Raw genomic sequence first — 19,716 nt, forward strand, 5'->3', positions numbered from 1 at the left:
GTCTCAGTGGGCTGCTTCTCCCTCCAGGAGACAGAGCTAACAGAGTTGTGCGGTATTAGCCTGTCTGGGTCTTCGTAAGAAGACAAAAGGAGTGGGTGGCTTAAATTGCAAATATTGATTTTCTTACGATTCTTCAGTCTGAATATCAAAGATCAAGGTGCTGGCAGGGTTGGTTCTCGGTGCGGCTTCTTCCTGGCTTGCACAGGGCCACCTTCTAGTGCACTACGTCTCCACATGGCCTCTTCTCTGTGTGCACGTGAGAAGTGAGAGGTCGCTGGTGTCTCTTCCTCTTCTTATAAAGACAACAGATATATTGCATTAGGGTCTCACTTATGTCCACATTTAACCTTAATTGTATCATTAAAATTCCATTAGCGATGCAGTGGATTTAGGGTTTCAGCATATGAATTTCAAAAAGGGCACAATTAAATTGATGACACAAAACAAGAGATGGTGAGGAGCATTAGAAATATAAATATATATATATATATATATATATATATATATATATATATAAAACGTATAATGGGCCAGGCAGGAACCTGTAGGAAAGTTATTAGCAATTGGTGAAACTTCAACTATAGACGAAGATTTGTCTTCCTCGTTTCTTTCGTAGCACAAGGATGTGAGGAAGTAGAATCACAGACAATAAAGAAAGAGGGACCTCTAGGAAAAGCTGAGGTGCTGGCAAGGAGGGAGACGACTGAGCAGTTGAGGAAGCCCCACCCTCCCTGCACCTGCTCCTGACCCAGCCTTGTATATTCTGTGCACCCCGCGCGCCCCCTGCTGGTCGTAAGCAGCACCTGCGCCCGCCCGCTCTGCTGCTCTGCAGGGAGGTTTTTGTCTGGGCTCACACTCAGCTCCTCTCACTGTGTGTCTCGCACAGTAATACACGGCCGTGTCCGCGGAGGTCACAGAGCTCAGCTTCAGGGAGAACTGGTTCTTGGACGTGTCTACTGATATGGTGACTCGACTCTTGAGGGACGGGTTGTAGTAGGTGCTCCCACTGTAATAGATACTCCCAATCCACTCCAGTCCCTTCCCTGTTGGTTGCCGGATCCAGCCCCAGTAGTAACTACTGCTGATGGAGCCACCAGAGACAGCGCAGGTGAGGGACAGGGTCTCCGAAGGCTTCACCAGTCCTGGGCCCGACTCCTGCAGCTGCACCTGGGACAGGACCCCTGTGAACAGAGAGATCCACAGTGAGCCCTGGGATCAGAAACAGCCTCCCATATCTTCATCCCTGAAACACTCACATCTGGGAGCTGCCACCAGCAGGAGGAAGAACGACAGGTGTTTCATTTTCTTGCACATGAGATCCATAACTCTCAGAAATTATTTGCCATGTGAGTTGGACCTGAATTTAAGGAAATGTGTGGTGGCTTCCTGTGGGTACCTAAGTGAGGATTTGCATGTGGGTGGTGCCTTTGAATGGAGCAGTGAAAAGGGATGAGAGAGGCCCTGGTCTTTTGGGCTCACCCTGGGAGGAGAATGCTGGCTGTGCCCTTTGAGAACTCAGTTCTCTTCTTGGGGCCTCCCCTCTCCAAGCCCAGAGTCCTCTTCTTCCAGGTAAAGAGATGTGCTGAAGGAGCTGGTCTGAGAGATGAGTGTGATCATGGATCAAGGACAGATTTTGGAATAGGATCAATACTGTTCTACCTTTAAAGATTCATATAAAACCAACCACACACCCAGGCCATCTAAATAGTCATTTACCCTTTCGGACATATTGGAACAGCAGCTGAATGTAATAATGACAGTGAATTCAAACAATCCTGGATCCTTCCAATGTTTATTGTAGTTCAGAACATGCATCATAGTTAGAGGAAAGCTCTTGTCCCAGGAAGTGGGTCATTTTAAAAAAGCACCTAACAGCTGCCTTTCTCTGACCTTTTGAAATTTGGGATTCTGTCTGAGATCTCAGGAGAAGGTAGTGGGACATATCTCCATCCTTCTCAATGTGTGACCTTGATGTTGTGACCTGACCTCTAAACACTTCTGTAGAGAATATGTAGATTGAGTATTGCAGTGACAACTTCAGACATAAATTCTATAATGGGTCAGCACTGCAGGATAGTCTCATGACGATCATGAAGATTATTGCAATTACCCTTCCCTTGAACCAGAGGACCTCTGTGAGCCCTCCCCTCTCAGAGCACAAGGAACTCTGGTTCTTCTCTAATGGTTCACCCCTGTGAAACATGGCTGGACAATGATACTCAAGCCCAGAGCCCTTACCCACATATTTACCAATTCAGATCCATCTGTCTGTGAAAGACTTTTTCCTCCATTGATTTGCATGAACGAACCCTAGGGTGTGTGGTATTGCAACTTGGGCATTTGACATTAGTTTGGTGAGTTATATAATAAATAATCTAACTCCATGGATGTGGGTAACAGGAGAGTCATCAGAAGTTGGGCTGTTTCAAAATCAGGACAAATCTGGGCTGTCTTCTTAGGAGCTGAACAAGTGGGATGACCTGTGGGACAACAGAGGGGGAAAGACAGAACCAACATCCAGAGCCAGGTGAGCTCCTTACCTACCAGGTGGTCTCTGGGCCTTTTGTTTGAACAGATCCAGAAAGACCTTCCTCACCCTCAGGAGAATTATGAACATTGAGGGAAATTGAGTTAAATCTTTATTTACAGAGAATAATTCATAGGCTTGCAGACATCTATGTGGGTGTGTACAGGGATGTTAGGATATGCTCATATACAGAACAGAAAGAATTATATTTCTTGGAAAGAAAACCAAAGAGCTTCTGAATTGGTAGGTATTGTTTGCCACAAATGTGTCAGGCCCTAGATCAAGTTACAATGCTAGAGGCAAAACTTCCCAACAATGAGTTCTCAAACCTGATGTTTTGCAGAAGAAATAAGCTCATTATGGTTAGACAGAAGCTACTTTATCTAGGAAGCTAGTCTTTTAAACTACAGTGCCTGAGAGGTGGTTTCCTGAAATCTTGTGAAAATTTATCTATTGAGGAAAAAGAAAATCAGGAAAACTGGTCTCAAATAATTGAAAGAAAGCTTATAAGAAATTTTTATCAATGCAGCTATGGAACTCCAGTTCATCATTTTTTTTGGTTCATTTGTTACAACTCAAGAAGCACTTAAGAAATCTACTCAATTGGAAGCCTATTATCCAACACAGATAATATTTCCTAACTTGAAAAACAGACTAGCATTCATGAAGAGACACTTACCGATGAAATCTACAACTTACACAGATTTGTGTAACCTGGAGAAGTTTCCCTAAGAAGATTTTTCTCTAGACACTTATGTATGCAAAAATGTGTTTTGTGTATTTGTGCATGATTAATCTGTACAAACCATTGGCACATTAAACAATCTTCGTGTAAACGTGATAACTTTATCACTTACTGTGCGTTCACACTTCACTGTTTCAAAAGTTCATCTCCCTTGCCCTGTAGCAACTGGTGTCTTTGAGAATGTGCTGTTGTTTCAAGTGAACATGTTCTAGATCCTCACTTGACTTCGTTGTTTCATATTGAGTGTAGGTATGTATGGGACTGAAAACCCAACATTTTTAGCCAACAGATTCTCCTCTTATGAGATCATCCTGAAACCTGCCAACAACCTCCATCATCCATGCTAACAATCTTTTGCTTTTGGGAAATAAGAGGCAAATTCATAATCCATCCCTGCTTTAAGGTGAGGAATCTTTCGGAAATTCCATTATATTTAGTAGATATTCTCATTGAGAGCCATAATCAAACATTATTTGTTTATAGATCATACCTCAAAACTGAAATTGTTTTTCATAATGGCTATACCATTCTACTTTTCCACAATTGTGGAAAGCAGTACAAAGGCTCCTAAAAGAATTAAAACCAGAAATATTACCCGACCAGAAATCCTGTTTCTGTGAGTCTACACAAACGAGATGAAATTACCACCTTGTAAAGATATCCACATCCTATATTTATTGAAACGCTGTTAAAAACAGCCAAGATATGGAAACAATCTGAGTGTCAGCAGATAGACAAATGGATAAAGACAATGTGGTATATATGCACAATAGAATATGATTTAATGTTACAAAAGAAGAAGATGTTGACATTTGCCACAAGATGGATCAATTCCCGTAACTATTAACAGTGCACACTATCCATTATAGCTCTTCCCTAGGGGATGACAGACCCTTATTCTGTAGTAACCACAGGCTATGATGGGAAGGCAACTTTTATGCACTGTTGAATTTTTCAGCATCACACATTAATGTCTCAAAATATTCTGCGGTGTCTGCATGTGATAAAGTAGAGTCTAACATTGGAGGTAAAATTAAAAATGCATGAGTCTTCTAGACACCAAGTCATAGGATGATCATGGCTGTTTCCTTAAGGGTGTGAACCATAAGTCATACACACTAGATGGAGTACTTTTGACAAAAGAAGTTCCAGGGGTATAACTTTCTTGAACTGGCCAGAGACTGCACAGGTGGGGCAGACGTTCAGTGAGGGCACTTCCAGTCTAGGCCTGACTCCTGTAGCTCCTCCTAGGGCGGGGCACTTACAGATACAGAAACTAAGTCCCTGTCAGTCACGTGCAGCCACGACCATCCCTATAGGTCGTGTCTGACATCTGAAACACACAACTTGGGCACAGTCACCCGACAAAGGGGAAGACATAACAATGTCATCTTCTTCATGAACACAGGTCTGCATTCCTCTAAGACCTTAGCCTTTTCTAAGGAGAAAGTGATTAGCTGTTCCACTGCCAATGTTGATTCTATCTGAGAGCTTGAAGAAAAATCTTGATGTGGCACAGCTTTTTCTTTATAAGAGAGAGAGAGACTGAGGTCAGGCTTCCCTGTATTTGAAAGTTTTATTGTTGTCTTTTTTTTTCTGGCTGAATTGAAGCGCTGCCTTGTCAAAAACTACAGCCATTATAGTTGATGAATGCTTCTTCACTTTGATATTTCAGCTTGTGACCTATGAACTTCAATTGACTCGTGTAAATCTCAGGAGAATGATTACAAAATAACTCTCTAATTTGTGAGTATTTCTCCAATACTACCCTGCCCTTACTGCCAACAATCTTCTGGAAATGTTGAAGAAGAAATAAATAATAAATTCAATTTTAAAAATAAAATTATCAAAACTTTCAGAAACCCATGAACACCCTTTGCCAAAGCTACGGCCACTAGTGCGTACGACCTCTGGTCCACTCCCTCAGGGCACAGTCATAATAACCCTATGACTTAATATCTGAAGGTCCATGCATTACTTATTTTACCTCCCATATTAGAATTTGCCGTGTCAATGCAGATCTAACAACATATTTTAAGAGACTGATATTTCATGTATTAGTCTGTTTTCACGTTGCTGATAAGACATACCCGAGACTGTGTAATTTATAGAGGAAAATGTTTAATGGACTTACAGGTTCACACGGCTTGGGAGCCCTCAAAATCATGGTGCAAGGTAAGGAGGAGCAAGTTGTATCTTACATGGGGATAGCAGCAAGCAAAGAGAGGGCATGTGCAGGGAAACTCCCATTTTTAAAACCATCAGATCTCCTGAGACTCACCCAGTATCACAAGAACAGCACAAGAAAGAACTGCCTCCATGATTCAATCACCTCCCACTGGGTTGCTCCCATGATAAGTGGGAATTGTGGGATATGTAATTCAAGATGAGATTTGAGCAGGGACACAGCCAAACCACGTGGTTCCACCCCTAACACCTCTCATATCTTACGTCCTTACATTTCAAAACTGTTCATGACTTCCTAACAGCCCCCCAAAATCCTAACTCATTTGAGCCTTGACTCAAAAGTCCACAGCCCAAGATCTCATCTGAGACAAGACAAGTCCCTTCCAACTATGAGTCTGTAAAATCAAAACCAAGTCAGTTACTCCCTAGACACAATGCGGGTACAGGCGTTGTGTCAATACAGCCATTCCAAATGGGAGAAATTGGCGAAAACTAAAGGTCCCATGCAAGTCTGAAATCCAGCTGGGCAGTCAAATCTTCATGTTCTACAATAATCTTCTTTGACTTCATGTCTCAAATCCAGGTTACCTGATGCACAGGTGGGTTCCCATGGTCTTGGGCAGTTCTGCCCCTGTGGCTTTGCAGGGCACAGTCTCCCTTCTGGTTGCTTTCATGGGATGCCCTTTAGTGTCTGTGGCTTTTCCAGGCACACGGTGCAAGCTATTGGTTGATCTACCATTCTGAGTCCTGGAAGACAGTGACTTTCTTCTTACAGCTCCACTAGGTGGTGTCCCAGTAGGGACTCTTTGAGAGATTTCTGACCCCAGATTTCCCTGTTGCACTGGGACTAAAGGTGTGTGCCACAATGCCTGCCTCATTTTTGTATTTTTTATAGAGATGAGTGTTTGCCATGTTGGTCAGGCTGGTCTCGAACTCTTGACCTCAGGTGATCTGCCTGCCTAAGCCTCCCAAAGTGCTGGGATTACAGGCCTGAGCCACTGTGCCTGGCCAAGATTAATAAAACTATGTCATTTAGTGGTGTATTTAAAACTCCATGGTCATACAAACACACATACATACACAACAGCCCAGCAAAGACACATACATGTGCCCATGCAAAAGTGAATGTATATCTAAACACCAAAACAACACACCCATTTGTTTCATATTATTCTTATTATTTAATTGAATTTAAAGTGTGTTTGCAGTTTGAGGTTGTAGTACAAAATAATGCTTTTCTATGTGTATGTCTGCCTATTCCAATATTAAAAAGACAAATATATTTAAATACATGTTTTGGTAAAACTGAATGTCAATGCCATTCTTGTCAAGCATGTCACTTAAATGTGCAATGGTATGTATTTTAAATCTCAGTCTGTTATTAATAAATTGAATAACTAATAAGACAAACATCACTTTTAAAATTGTATTGCATTATTTGTTGAATTTAGATGGTAGTTTTCAAACTAGGCAGAATAAAACTTTTTTATTTGAAAAGTTCTGAAAAAAACTTTTTGGAATGAATATTCAATACAAACTCTAGTCTTTATTTGCCAATATGCCTTTATAATAGATAACATGCAGCAGCATGAAACTGAACCAAGCCCATACTTTCCAGGAGTCACTCACAATGGCAGCTTCCTAGAGCGTGGTCTGAGAGGGTGCAAGCATATGGGGATTTGGACTTCATCATTAAAACACTAGTGAGCCCCAGGGCTGAGCACACAGAGGGCAGCAGTAGCTGCAGAGCCCTCTTTGTGGTACTTAGGGAAGGAAGGGAATGGGGTATGATGTCTGCAGGACCCTAGAAAATGGTGAGGAGGGCGGAGAGTCTGCAGGTAGATTAGCATACTGTAAGGAGAACCATTATCCTCCTAAACTTGGTTGGCTTCCGTGATTATGAAGAGAAGGGAACTGTTCACCAGACTTGGAGGTCAGAAGTAAAGGGACATTCTTTTTCCTGCATGGAGACTGAGGAAGATAAAAGACTTTCAAAGAAGAAGGGAAGATGGAGAAATAGTGTGCAAAACAGGACGCCAGAATCCAAACAAAGTGGAGAACAAGAGCCTTTAAAGTGCTGTTTAATTTCCACAAACAGCAGATGAAAGAAAAAGAAACCAAACACCATGCATATGCTGAGTTAAAGTTAGAAAACAAATACAATTGCTTGAAAATCACAGCACAAAAAAACAAAACTCTATTCATGGAAACAGTTTGTATTGAGGATACATATTTTTTAAGACAGGGTCTCACTCGGCCAACCAGGCTGGAGTGCAGTGGGACAATCACAGCTCACTGCAGTCTCAACCTCCCAGTCTTAAGGGATACTCCCACCTCAGCCTTACAAGCACCTGAGACCACAGGCAGCATCACAGCCAGCTATCTTTTTTTCTTTTTTGTATAGAAAGGATCTCACTCTGTTGCTAGCCTCTTCTAAAACTCCTGAGATCAAGTGATCTGCCTGCCTCAGCCACCCAAAGTGCTGGGATTACAGGTGCGATTTAAACAAATTTAATCTTTTAATAATAGTATTATTTTTAATAAATAAAATATATAAATAACCTCTTTTAAGAATTGTCCTGAGAGATCATTGCTAGTATTACTCAGAAAATACGCAGCATTAAAAATTCAATTAGCATGTGGTGGCTCACACCTGTAACCCCAGTGCTTTGGGAGGTTGAGGCAGGTGGATCACCTGAGGTCTGAAGCTCGAGACCAGCCTGGCCAACATGGCGAAACCCCATCTCTAGTAAAAGTACAAAAATTAGCCGGGCATGGTAGCAAACATCTGTAATCCCAGCTACTCTGGAGGCTGAGGCAGGAGAGCTGCTTGAACCCTAGAGGCCAAAATTGCATTGAGCCGTGATCGTGCCACTGCACTCCAGCCTGGATGAGAAGAGCGAGACGAGGTTTCAAAAAAAAAAAAAAAAAAAAAAGAAAGAAAGAAAGAAAGAAAGAGAAAGAAAGAAAAAAAAGTTGAATTAAATCCCTGTTGTGATTGGGTTACAGTGGCTCACATCTGTAATCCCAGCACTTTGGGAGGCCGAGGTGGTCGGATCACGAGGTCAAGAGACTGAGACCATCCTGGCCAACATGGTGAACCCCGTCTTTACTAAAAATACAAAAATTACCTGGGCATGGAGACACATGCCTGTATTCCCAGCTACTCTGGAGGCTGAGGCAGGAGAATCACTTGAACCTGGGAAGAAGAGGTTGCAGTGAGCCGAGATGGCACCACTGCACTCCAGCCTGGCAACAGAGGAAGACTCCGTCTAGAAAAAAAAAATCTGTGTTCTAAACTAATGTATTGTAGGTAAGAAATCATGGATTTACAAGGAATTAATGGTGAGAAGTTCTGGGAAAGACTTTTGCTTGCCCAGGTCAGGAATCACCAAAGGCTAAAAGGAAACCATAGCCTCACAGGCTCCTGATGTGGAGAGCCCTTTTAAGAGGACACTGATGTCCTGAGCACCCCTTGGTGGTTCTCAGTGCCTTCGCCCCGCCACGGTGTCCTGGAGTGCCCCCTGGTGCTTCTGAGTGCTCCTTGATGTCCTAAGCTCCCCCTGGTGGTCCTGAGCAACCCCTGTTGTCCTGATTGCTCCCTCTTGGTTCTGAGCGACTGCTGGTGTCCTGAACCCCCCATGTTGGTTCTGAGCACCCCCTGGTGGTTCCGAACTCCCCCTGGTGTCCTAAGGGCCACCTGGTGGTTCTGAGCGTCCCCTGTTGTTGTAAGCACCTTCTGGTGTCCCGACCACCCCTGGTGGTTCTGAGCACCCCCTGGTGTCATGAGCGCACCCTGGTGGTTCTGAGCGCACCCTGGTGTCTTGAGTGTCCCCTGGTGGTTCTGAGCACTTCCTGGTGTCCTGAGCAACCCCTGGTGGTTCTGAACGCCCCCTGGTGGTTCTGAGCCCCCATTGTGTCCTGAGCGCCATCTGTGGTTCTGAGTACCCCTGCTAGCTCTGAGTGCAACTTGGTAGTGATGAGCAGCATCTACCACGCAGTTCCCTCCTGTCTCCCTGTAGAGGATTTGGCATCTGGGCTCACGCAGATGTTCCCTCTCCTGTGTCCCTCACAGTAATACTCGGCCTTGTCCTTGGCTTTCAGGTTGGTCATTTTAAGGTAGACTGCAGTTGAAAGGGTGTTGCTTGGGACTGTTAATTTACTTGAACCCATGGAAAGTAACTCTGAGAACTCCCACATGATCACTCACTGTTGTCACCCGCACTAATCTGTGTCATGAAACCTGCTGGACCAAGCTCATACTGTAGCCAGTAGATGTGACATCACAGGCTTTGCAGGAGAGTCTCAGTGAACCGCTGGGGTGTACAATTTTCCCCTCTGACTCCATCAGTAAACTTCACACAGGACTTCTACAAACACAGAGGAAATGGAAGAACGGCCTCATGTGGAGCAGCTGCAGCTGGACCTGATTCACAAGGGACACTAATATTGAGGGTGATGAGAAGGGAAACCCAGATCAGTGCACACCCCATGGTGTGGACACTGAGCAAGGGAACATATATGGGGTGGCTCCTCACCAGGGCCTGAAGGAAAAGGGGATGAGCTGCCTTTCATGAGGAGGGGAGGGGACACATTTCGATATCTTTCCTTTTGTGGCCATGGGTGCACTGCTCAGCATTGTTCATCCATCCTCTGTGTCTACATTTCAGGGAGGGCAGGATCAAAGGACTCCTGGGTCTGGATGCACAGGGTTAATCTGCTTATTACTCTTTTTTATTCTCTAGTATGGTCGGTGTTCAGGTATTTTCATAGTAGCAAACATTATCAAAAAGTATGTCCAGTGAGAACATAAAAATACATTTCCAGAGAAAAGGGATACCTTTCTCACAAAACAGATCAATAGTGGATATATGTGCTTGTGTAAGGAAACAGTCAATGTGGAAATACACGTACTTATCTGATGGAAGAGTTCACATGGAGACATGTTTGTTTGTCTGAGACAAGAGTCCACATGAGGAAATGTCTGTTTTCTGAGGAAAGAGTAAATGTAAGGACCTATGTGGTAGTCTGAGGAAAGAGTCCATGTGGGGACATGTGTGTTTGTCTGAAGGAAGAATCCACATGAGTAAAGGTGTGTTTGTCTGACAGAAGAGTCCCCATGTTGACAGGTGTGTGTACCCATCTGAGGGTAAATGCCCATTCAGGGACGGTGTATGCCTGAAGTGTGCTGAAGCTTGTAGAAAATCTTTCAACCAAGGAAAGAAAAGAATCCTATGGGTTATTTGCTGGAAGAAGGAAAAAAACCTGGATCGCCTAGAAAATTGATTTTTTTATTAAAGGTCTTTAGTGAATGGTAACATCTTACATGCAAATGAAGAAAATTACTTCATTCTTTGTTGCATGCATATGGTGATATCCCCACCCTCACCAAATAAGTTATTAGATAATTTTATACAGTCTGCATTTAATCCTGAAGTTAATGAACTGACAAATTTTTTTTTACAAAAATTGTATATATTTAGGTTTATATTTTCTGTCACAAAAGTATGAGCTTAGCCAAATTAATCGTGTCATTCATGTCTCAACAATTGTATATCACTAAAAATAATTTTGCTCTTCTTAAACAGTGTCATTTTTACTTATTCTATACCAACTCTCTAAATTCCTTGAATATCCTCTATATGTTTACCTGACTATAGTTTTGGCTTCGAAAGAATTTCAAATAAATGACGTTATACATTGTCATTGAAATGACTTCACTGAGGAAAGTGGAAAATGAAACTGCTGACCTAAGCACCTTTAAAAATGAGGAAATTCTATAAGTTTAAAATGTAAAGAAACTGCACATAAGCACTCTGTTCTAGTAGATAAACATGTTTTCAACAGGGGTACAGCTTTACATTTCTGATACTGCTGGGCATGTCCTGAAATTGTGCAGCTAAGTAATCAAATGGCGTATGGTGGGATGGGGGGTTCCTCACTTAGCCGTGGGTGCTTATGGAGAGTCAAGGAAGGAAAGCTAGAAAGGTCCATGTGGCAGCATAGTTGGGTGGAGAGACCAGTGTGTGCTCAGTTTTAATGTAATCAAGTTACAGAAGATTAGATACATAAACAGTTTCGATGTGTCCATAAACATGGGTTCATATAAACATGCACATATACTAGGCCAATTGGTTGGGATGTCCTAGAAGTACTTATACCACATTAACAACACACATACCCAGTACCATATTTTTAAATTTTAATACTATTCTTTAACATCAGAAACAAGCAGTCTTTAGAAAAATGGCTGATTCTATGTACAAAAATGGTAACGTAGAAAAGAAGCTTAAAATTTATTGTAATACTTGGAAACAGGGAAATGCTTTTAAAAAAAGATGAAGTGTGCTGTAAGGATGCAGGATTCAAACTAAATGAGCTCCCAGCACCTAATAAAGCTGTGGTGATTTGAACAACCAAACGAATAATGTAGCAAGGATCTTCTTCAGAGTATGAAATAGACATCCATAAACCAATATGAACATCCATAGATGACTAAATAAAGAAATAATGGGAAGGACACATCTCCTTACAGAAGTATTCCAAATATCTCAGGTGGATAGTCCTCCAATCAGAAAGGGAAGGTTAAATACTCATGAGTTGATGGCGTCCTGAGATTAGAGACATGGAAAAAATAATCACTATTAGTGTATTTTATAATGAGATTTCAGATATAATGCCAAAGACATCATCTTTAAATGAATAAAAATTTACTTGTTTTTAATCTAAATTTGTACGAACACACACACACACACACACACACACATTTTTCTGCAATACACAGGGATTAGGGAGTAAAAGACAACCGCAGACTTGGAGAAAAAAATTCCAAGTCGCATATTTGTTAAATGACTTTTATAATCAATATGCAAGCATACTTTCAACTTATAAAAATGCAGTTAAAAATGAACCAAATATCATGAGAGACATCTCACCAAAAATTATACAAATATTGTTAAATATGAATTTTTTTAGGGACATATGCATTTAAATAAAGATTAGGTAACATTACTCACCTATTAGAATGGTTAAAACACACAATACTCTTAATGATAAATGGCAACTTGAATGAGGAAAACCGAGAATTATCATGCATTGACGGTGGGAATTCAAAATGCACAAAATAAGATTCTTTTTGGCATTTTTTAAAAATAGAGATAAAAGTAGAGTAAAAATGTGAACTTGTGTCTGTGTTGTAAAATATTTACAACACTGATTCAGAAATTGATGTTTACAAAGATACGTTCAGAAGATGTCTATATCAGCTTTATTAATTGGATTCATATTCCAATGCCTGAAATAGCTTACAGAATAAATGTTGTATGAAAAATCTCTCAAATAATTAAAATTTCTCAAATACACATTTATGTTGTTGTTTTTCTTTAATGACTTAATGTCATTTTCTAAGAAAATCTTCAATCTCATAATCTTTGTCATCTCCTCCATGCTAGTACAGCTGCCTCCTTCCCGGGGTTTCTGAAACACTCAGGATGTGAGTTTTCACACAGTGTCTGCCGCACAGTAATACACGGCCATGTCCTCGGATCTCAGGCTGTTCAGCTCCATGTAGGCTGTGCTTGTGGACGTGTCCCTGGTAATGGTGACTCTTCCCTGGAACTTCTGTGCGTAGTTTGTGTTACCACTGCCAACGATGATCCATCCTATCCACTCAAGGCCTTGTCCAGGAGCCTGTCGCACCCACTGCATAGCAGAGCTAGTAAAGGTGTATCCAGAAGCCTTGCAGGAGACATTCACTGTGGACCCAGGCTTCTTCACCTCAGGCCCAGACTGCACCAGCTGGACCTGGGAGTGGGCACCTGTGGAGAGAACACAGGAGTGAGTGAAAGCCACCTTGACTGGAATCAATCTCCTCCTCATTGCTGGGACTTGGCAGCCCCTTACCTGTCGCTGCTGACACCAAGTAGAGGATCCTCCAAATCCAGTCCATGGTGAGGAGCTGTGCTGTCTGGGGCTTCTCTAGCTGAGGGATGTGGTTTCTGGGTGATGCTCCCAGAGCTGACAAATATCCATATTTACCTCAGTGGATCTCAGGTTATTTGCATATTCATGAGTCAGAGCATTTCATAGCTGAAGACCCTGATTCAGGATAAGAAAGGGAAGGTAAATGACACATCAGCCTTACAAGGGTGGGATGCTGATGCTTCAAGCCCTAATCCTCCTTGAGGAAATGCATGCCCTGCTCCATTTACAAACTTTTGGTGGCCAGACATCCTTTCACTGAAGACCAAGCACCCAGTGGACATGCTCCTCACTGTAAACCTATATTTGACTAGCGAATAGACCACCTGGATGATTTCTGGAACCATCACTCTCTATGACACTGAGAAGGTGCCTTGACCCCATCCTAGTCCCATCAGGCACCAGCACAGCTCACTGGTGACTCTGAGAAAGTGACTGCTGATGTCCCACGTGAGTGTCCAGCATGTCCCCCTGAGATCATCTGGGCACTCCTGAGACAGTGTCTCCAGCACCTGCCTGGCATCCTGATCCACCAAGATCTTCAATAGAAACACTCTTGGTTTACAGATTTGCCCTGTGATGCATAATTAGAGCTGAATTTCTCATCTCATGGACAATAGGAATCAGAAGATGTAAGAGAAGTGGGTTTCTGATTAACTCATTGCTCCCAAGATAATCGTCAAGGAATTTGGGTTTTGGATAAGTTTGGGTTTTATTTCCTACTCTATTTAATAGAATTTCATGAACTGTTTACATACTTTCAGTTCATATCCATAGATCCTCATCTTTCCATATTGATTTCTGACTCACTAGGTCTGTGCACCTGCCACACTCTCAGATCCACCACTGCCCTGTCACTCACACAATGTAGGCAACATTACTTAACACTGAAATCTGAATTTTTAATTCATAGGAATATAGTGACTCCCACAATTCTGTATCCTTTCAATTAGTAAAACCATTCCTATCCTTTATACCCTCAATATTAGGATACTTACAGTCCTTGGAACCCACTTTAAAAAATAGTTTTGGTTGCCTTAAGTTATATGAATGGTTCTGATGTAACAGGATATTTAAAGACATATCAGCAACTTCTTGAACACTTAGGATTTTTTTTGTTGCCAAAGGAAGACACAGGTGCTGAGAGGGAACCTCACCCCCAGCCTCCTGTGCACCGCTCCAGGGATGGAACCTGTGCCGGGCGGCTTCTGCGCGCTCCCTCCAGCCCAGCCCTTGCCTTGCGAGGAAGTTCCTGTGGGGCTCACAAAGCATCTTCCCCCAGCTTCCCTAGCCTAACATGAAATGGCTTTGTTCTGGTTTAGAATACTCCTTCAGTGACAGCATACGCTGCTGACACCATCTCTTGGAAGAATTGATTAGCTTTGCTAAATCTAATGAACTCTATAAGGAAACTCAAAGCAAGGATGCTATGACACAGGAGGGAGCCCCTTCTCTGAAACTCCAGTTGCACTGAATCAGTGGACAATGAATCCAAAATCTTCCAGGAGATGTGGATGTGCCTTGTTTCTTGCAGTTGAATGTTGCATTTGAGATTTCCAGCAGGTGGAGATGCTTTCAGATGAGAGCACACTTCATATCCACTATTCCAATAACACACGTTTTCCCTTCCTTCTAGTGCCTCGCCTGTAGAAAGTGCCTCCTACACTGATACTAGGCTGAGGTATCTGACTTTTTTCTCCTAGAGATCTAAAGCAAACAGGATACAAGTGGAGACTTCAGAAATGCATGCAGGTTGTTATTTTCTTTGTCTCAGCTAAGAACCTTGCAAAGTCTTCATGATAAAAGAAGCTGAGGTGAACGAGGGAGTTTCCAAGATCTTGTTTTTAAAAATGTTGAAGTCAGAGGCTTCATATTGCTCTACTATCCTTGTCTAACTCTCTGCCATTGCTTTTTTAGTGTCCCTATGTTCTCCTCAGAGTCTGTGCATTGCCACACCCTCATATTTAATCCAGACCATCATCCTGGTTAGAAAGGATTGTGCAGTGCAGGTCAGCACTGCCTGTTCTGACCATGGAAACCTAGAGACTGGATCAGCTTCCTCTTCTGGGTTGTGACTTTGACCAGGCGTTTCCAGGGGAAAAGCTGAATTTTCATCTTTACTCTTTTTTGTGGTTTCACATTCCCTGGACTATTTGTTTACATCTTACCCTATTGGCTAATTTTACTCATTTGTATAATAATGGAGGAAGTGGAGAGGGATCTGGAATGGGCTGATTTTTCTTCTGGAAAAGTTCTTCCCTGCAGGATCTTTTGGAGAAGTCTCCTGGTATACTGGTATATTTTTCGGTAATTAAACTTCCCCAATTCTGACCCATAGGAAACATATTTGGATTGTATTTTTTAGATTCTGGAGATTTCTGGAGGGAAATTCCAGAAGACTGAGGAGTGTGTGGCTCTCTGGAACTGTCATTTCACCCTAGTCCACATCTGTCTTGCAGACGTCTATAGTGCTAACCATGTAAGTGCCTTCAACAGCTTGTGGCTTCTGCAGCTTCTCTTCCAGTTAAGCAACTGTCAACTGCCATTCTGGACATGCCCATCTCTCCAGTTTTTGGAGTGGTAATTTAAAAAATGGAATTTCATTCATTTGATGAATTCTAAAATGTATTGAAGATCAGATTTTGCAGATGATTCTTGGTGTAAGAATGAGGGTGATGACTTCTGTAATCTTTACATTTTGGAGCAAAGACCAAAAGTACAACCAAAGGTCCCCTTCATGTGTTACTGGAGGCAGGATTCTAACCTGATTACATAGATGTGGCACCTGGTCTCACAGAAATGAATAGGCAAGAAAACAGAGAAAGGACATGGCACAACGCTTATGAAAAAGTCTCTGCAGTTGTAATTTTCTCGTGAGGAAGCAGAAATTGTGAAAGTGAAACAGTGTGACTGGTCATGTCTCAGGTGATGTTGTGTTCTGGAAAGTATCTCCAGTCCTGGGCTGGATCTAGTAGATGCACTCAGGCACCCAAGCCTGAAACAGGGACTCTTATTCCTTAAACAGAAGACATTCCAATGAGAAAGCTGTTCTCAGGTGAGTAGCAGAGCATGGAGGAGGAGATGGAGGCATCCTTGGCTTTCCAGAATTGCTGAAACTTGAAGACCAAGGCCAGGAGAGATAAGACCTTTCCCAGAGAAGCAAAAACTAAAGGAGTTCTTCAACGCTGGGCCTGCCTTAAATACCAATCCATGCAAATTTATAAAGTTGAAGACATAGAGTAATGTTGGTGTGGTTTTCTGTGGCATACTTAGGAGACAGCTGAAGATAGTCAGTGGTCAGTCTGCATCCAACTGGTACTCATTGTCCATTAGTTATGTCCTAATAAAAGGTAAAAGACAAATTCTGTAACAAAGCCCCCAGGGCTTCTTTAAAAGACCTTGCCCAGAAGTTGGCCAACAGGGACATGACAAGTTTTTAAATCAGAACTACTATTTTTTTGCCTACTTGATGTGGAAATCTGAGAGATGTGCCCAGCCTCAGGGGGCTGATTCTCCACTCAGGGGACAGCGCTAACAGAGTTATGTGGTATTAGTCTGTGCGGATCTTCATAAGAAGACAATAAGGAGTGGGTGGCTTAAACAACAAATATTGATTTTCTTAAAATTCTGCAGTCTGAATGTTGAAGATCAATGTGCTGGCAGGGTTGGTTCTTGGCGTGGCTTCTCCCTGGCTTGCACTGGGCCACCTTCTAGTGCATGACGTCTCCACATGGCCTCTTCTATGCCTGCACGTGAAAAGTGAGAGGTCTCTGCTGTCTCTTCCTCTTCTTATAAAGACAACACGTCTATTGCATTAGGGTCTTACACTTATGACCACATTTAACCTTAATTATTTCATTAAAATTCCAATATAGATTCATCGAATTTAAGGTTTCAGCATATGAATTTCAAAGAGGGCACAATTCAGTTGATGACACAAATGAAGAGATGGTGAGAAGGGTTAGAATATATATTTTTTAATCAGTAAGCTATAATGGGCCATGCAGGAAGTTGTAGGAAAGTTCCTAGTAATTGGTGAAACTTCAACTACAGACGAAAATTTGTCTTCCTCATTTCTTTCCTGGCACAAGAATGTGAGGAAGCAGAACCACAGATAATAAAGAAAGAGGAACCCTGGGGACAGCGAGGTGTTGGCGAGGAGGGAGACCACAGAGCAGATGAGGAAGCCCCGCCCTCCCTGCACCTGCTCCTGACCCGGCCTCCAGCTCTGTGGGCCCCGCGCGCCCCCTGCTGGTCCTAAACAGCACCTGCGGCCGCCCCCTCCGCCTCCCTGCAGGGAGGTTTTTGTCTGGGCTCACACTCACCTCCCCTCACTGTGTCTCTCGCACAGTAATACACGGCTGTGTCCGCGGCGGTCACAGAGCTCAGCTTCAGGGAGAACTGGTTCTTGGACGTGTCTACTGACATGGTGACTCAACTCTTGAGGGAGGGGTTGTAGTTGGTGCTCCCACTGTAATAGATATATCCAATCCACTCTAGTCCCTTCCCTGGTGGCTGCCGGATCCAGCTCCAGGAGTAACTAGTGATGGAGCCACCAGAGACAGCGCAGGTGAGGGACAGGGTCTCCGAAGGCTTCACCAGTCCTGGGCCCGACTCCTGCAGCTGCACTTGGGACAGGACCCCTGTGAACAGAGAGACCCACAGTGAGCCCTGGGCTCAGAGGCACCTCCCACATCTTCATGTCTGGATCCCTGAGACACTCACATCTGGGAGCTGCCACCAGGAGGAGGAAGAACCACAGATGTTTCATGTTCTTGCACAGGAGGTCCAGGACTCTCAGAAAGCATTTCCATGTGAGCTGGACCCTGAATTTAAGGAAATGTGTGGTGGTTTCCTGTGGGTGCTTAAGTAAGGATTTGCATGTGGGTGGTGCCTTTGTATGGACAGGTGAAAAAGGAGGAGGGAGGCCCCAGTCCTTTGGGCTCGCCCTGGGAGTAGGATGCTGGCTGTGCCCTTTGAGAACTCAGTTCTCTTCCTGGGGCCTCCCCTCAGGAAGAGAGATAAATTTTTATTTACAGAGAATAATTCATAGGCTTGTAGACATTTATGTGGGTGTGTACAGGGTTGCTAAGATATGCTTATACACAGAACAGAAAGAATTATATTTCATGGAAAGAAAAACAAAGAGCTTCTGAATTTGTAGGTATTGTTTGCCACAAATGTGTGAGATCACTAGATCATGTTATGATGGTGGAGGTAAAACTTCCCAACATTGTCATGGAGACAAAATACAAAAGAGTAAAGATTCAGGTGAGATTCCTTCGAAAAATACCAGTAATGAGCAGGCCAAAAAAATGAACCATTATGGAAAGGGTGCTAAGAATTGGGGTTTGAGAACCTCTGCCTAGATTTCAGAAGATGTATGAAAACACATGGATGTCCAGTCATAAGTTTGCTGCAATGGTGGATCAGTCATGGAGAACCTCTGCCGCAGCAGTGAAGAAGGGAAATATAAGGCCAGAGCTCCCACACAGAATCCTTACTGGGGCACTACCTAGTGGAGCTGTGAGAAGAGGGCTGCTATCCTCCAGACCCTGGAATGGTAACTGACAGTTTGCACTTTGTGCCTGGAAAAGCCACAGACACTGAACAGCAGCCTGTGAAAGCAGCCAGGAGGGAGGCTGTACCCTGCAAAGCCACAGGGGTGGAGCTGCCCAAGTCCATTGGAACTCAGCTGTTGTATCAGCATGTCCCGGATGTGAGAAGGGGAGTTACAGGTGATCATTGTGGAGCTTTATGATTTGACTGCCCTGCAGGATTTTGAACTTGCATGAGGCCTTTTTGTTATGGCCAATTACTGTCATTTGGAATGGGTGTGTTTACCCAATGCTTGTAACTTGCTTTTGAATTTACAGGCTCATAAGTGGAAGGCACTTGCCTTGTCTCAGAAGAAACATTGTACTGTAGACTTCTGAGTTAATGATGAAATGAGTTTATACTTTGGGGAGCTGTTGGGAAGGCATGATTGGTTTTGAAATGTGAGGACATGAGATTTGGGAGGGAACCTGGGGTGGAATGATATGGGTCGGATGTGTCCCCACTCAAGTCTCATCTTGATGTGTAACTCCCATAATTCTCAATGTTGTGGGAGGGACCAGTGGGAGGTGACTGAATTATGGGAGTGGATCTCTCCTGCACTGTTCTCTTAATAGTGAATGAGTCTCATGAGATCTGATGGTTTCAAAAAGGGGAGACCCCAGCACAAGCTTTCTTCTCTTGTCTGCCGCCATGTCAGATGTGCCTTTCACCTTCCACC

At 43.1% G+C, this 19,716-nt stretch overlaps 3 gene segments (V, D, J or C); all 3 read right to left on the reverse strand.

The window, feature by feature from the left end:
• Positions 1-152: 152 nt before the first annotated feature.
• Positions 153-1,349, reverse strand: LOC129012423 (immunoglobulin heavy variable 4-39-like). The segment is given in 3 exon segments: positions 153-292; positions 804-1,181; positions 1,257-1,349. Coding segments are annotated over 3 exon segments (585 nt in total).
• An 11,610-nt stretch (positions 1,350-12,959) lies between these two features.
• LOC129013269 (immunoglobulin heavy variable 1-58-like) lies at positions 12,960-13,407 on the reverse strand. The segment is given in 2 exon segments: positions 12,960-13,276; positions 13,362-13,407. Coding segments are annotated over 2 exon segments (363 nt in total).
• Positions 13,408-17,696: 4,289 nt separating this feature from the next.
• Positions 17,697-18,237, reverse strand: LOC129012425 (immunoglobulin heavy variable 4-59-like). The segment is given in 2 exon segments: positions 17,697-18,082; positions 18,165-18,237. Coding segments are annotated over 2 exon segments (432 nt in total).
• Between the last annotated feature and the right edge of the window lie 1,479 nt (positions 18,238-19,716).

The sequence above is a fragment of the Pongo pygmaeus genome, chromosome 15 (assembly GCF_028885625.2).
Source record: "Pongo pygmaeus isolate AG05252 chromosome 15, NHGRI_mPonPyg2-v2.0_pri, whole genome shotgun sequence".
NCBI lineage: Eukaryota > Metazoa > Chordata > Mammalia > Primates > Hominidae > Pongo > Pongo pygmaeus.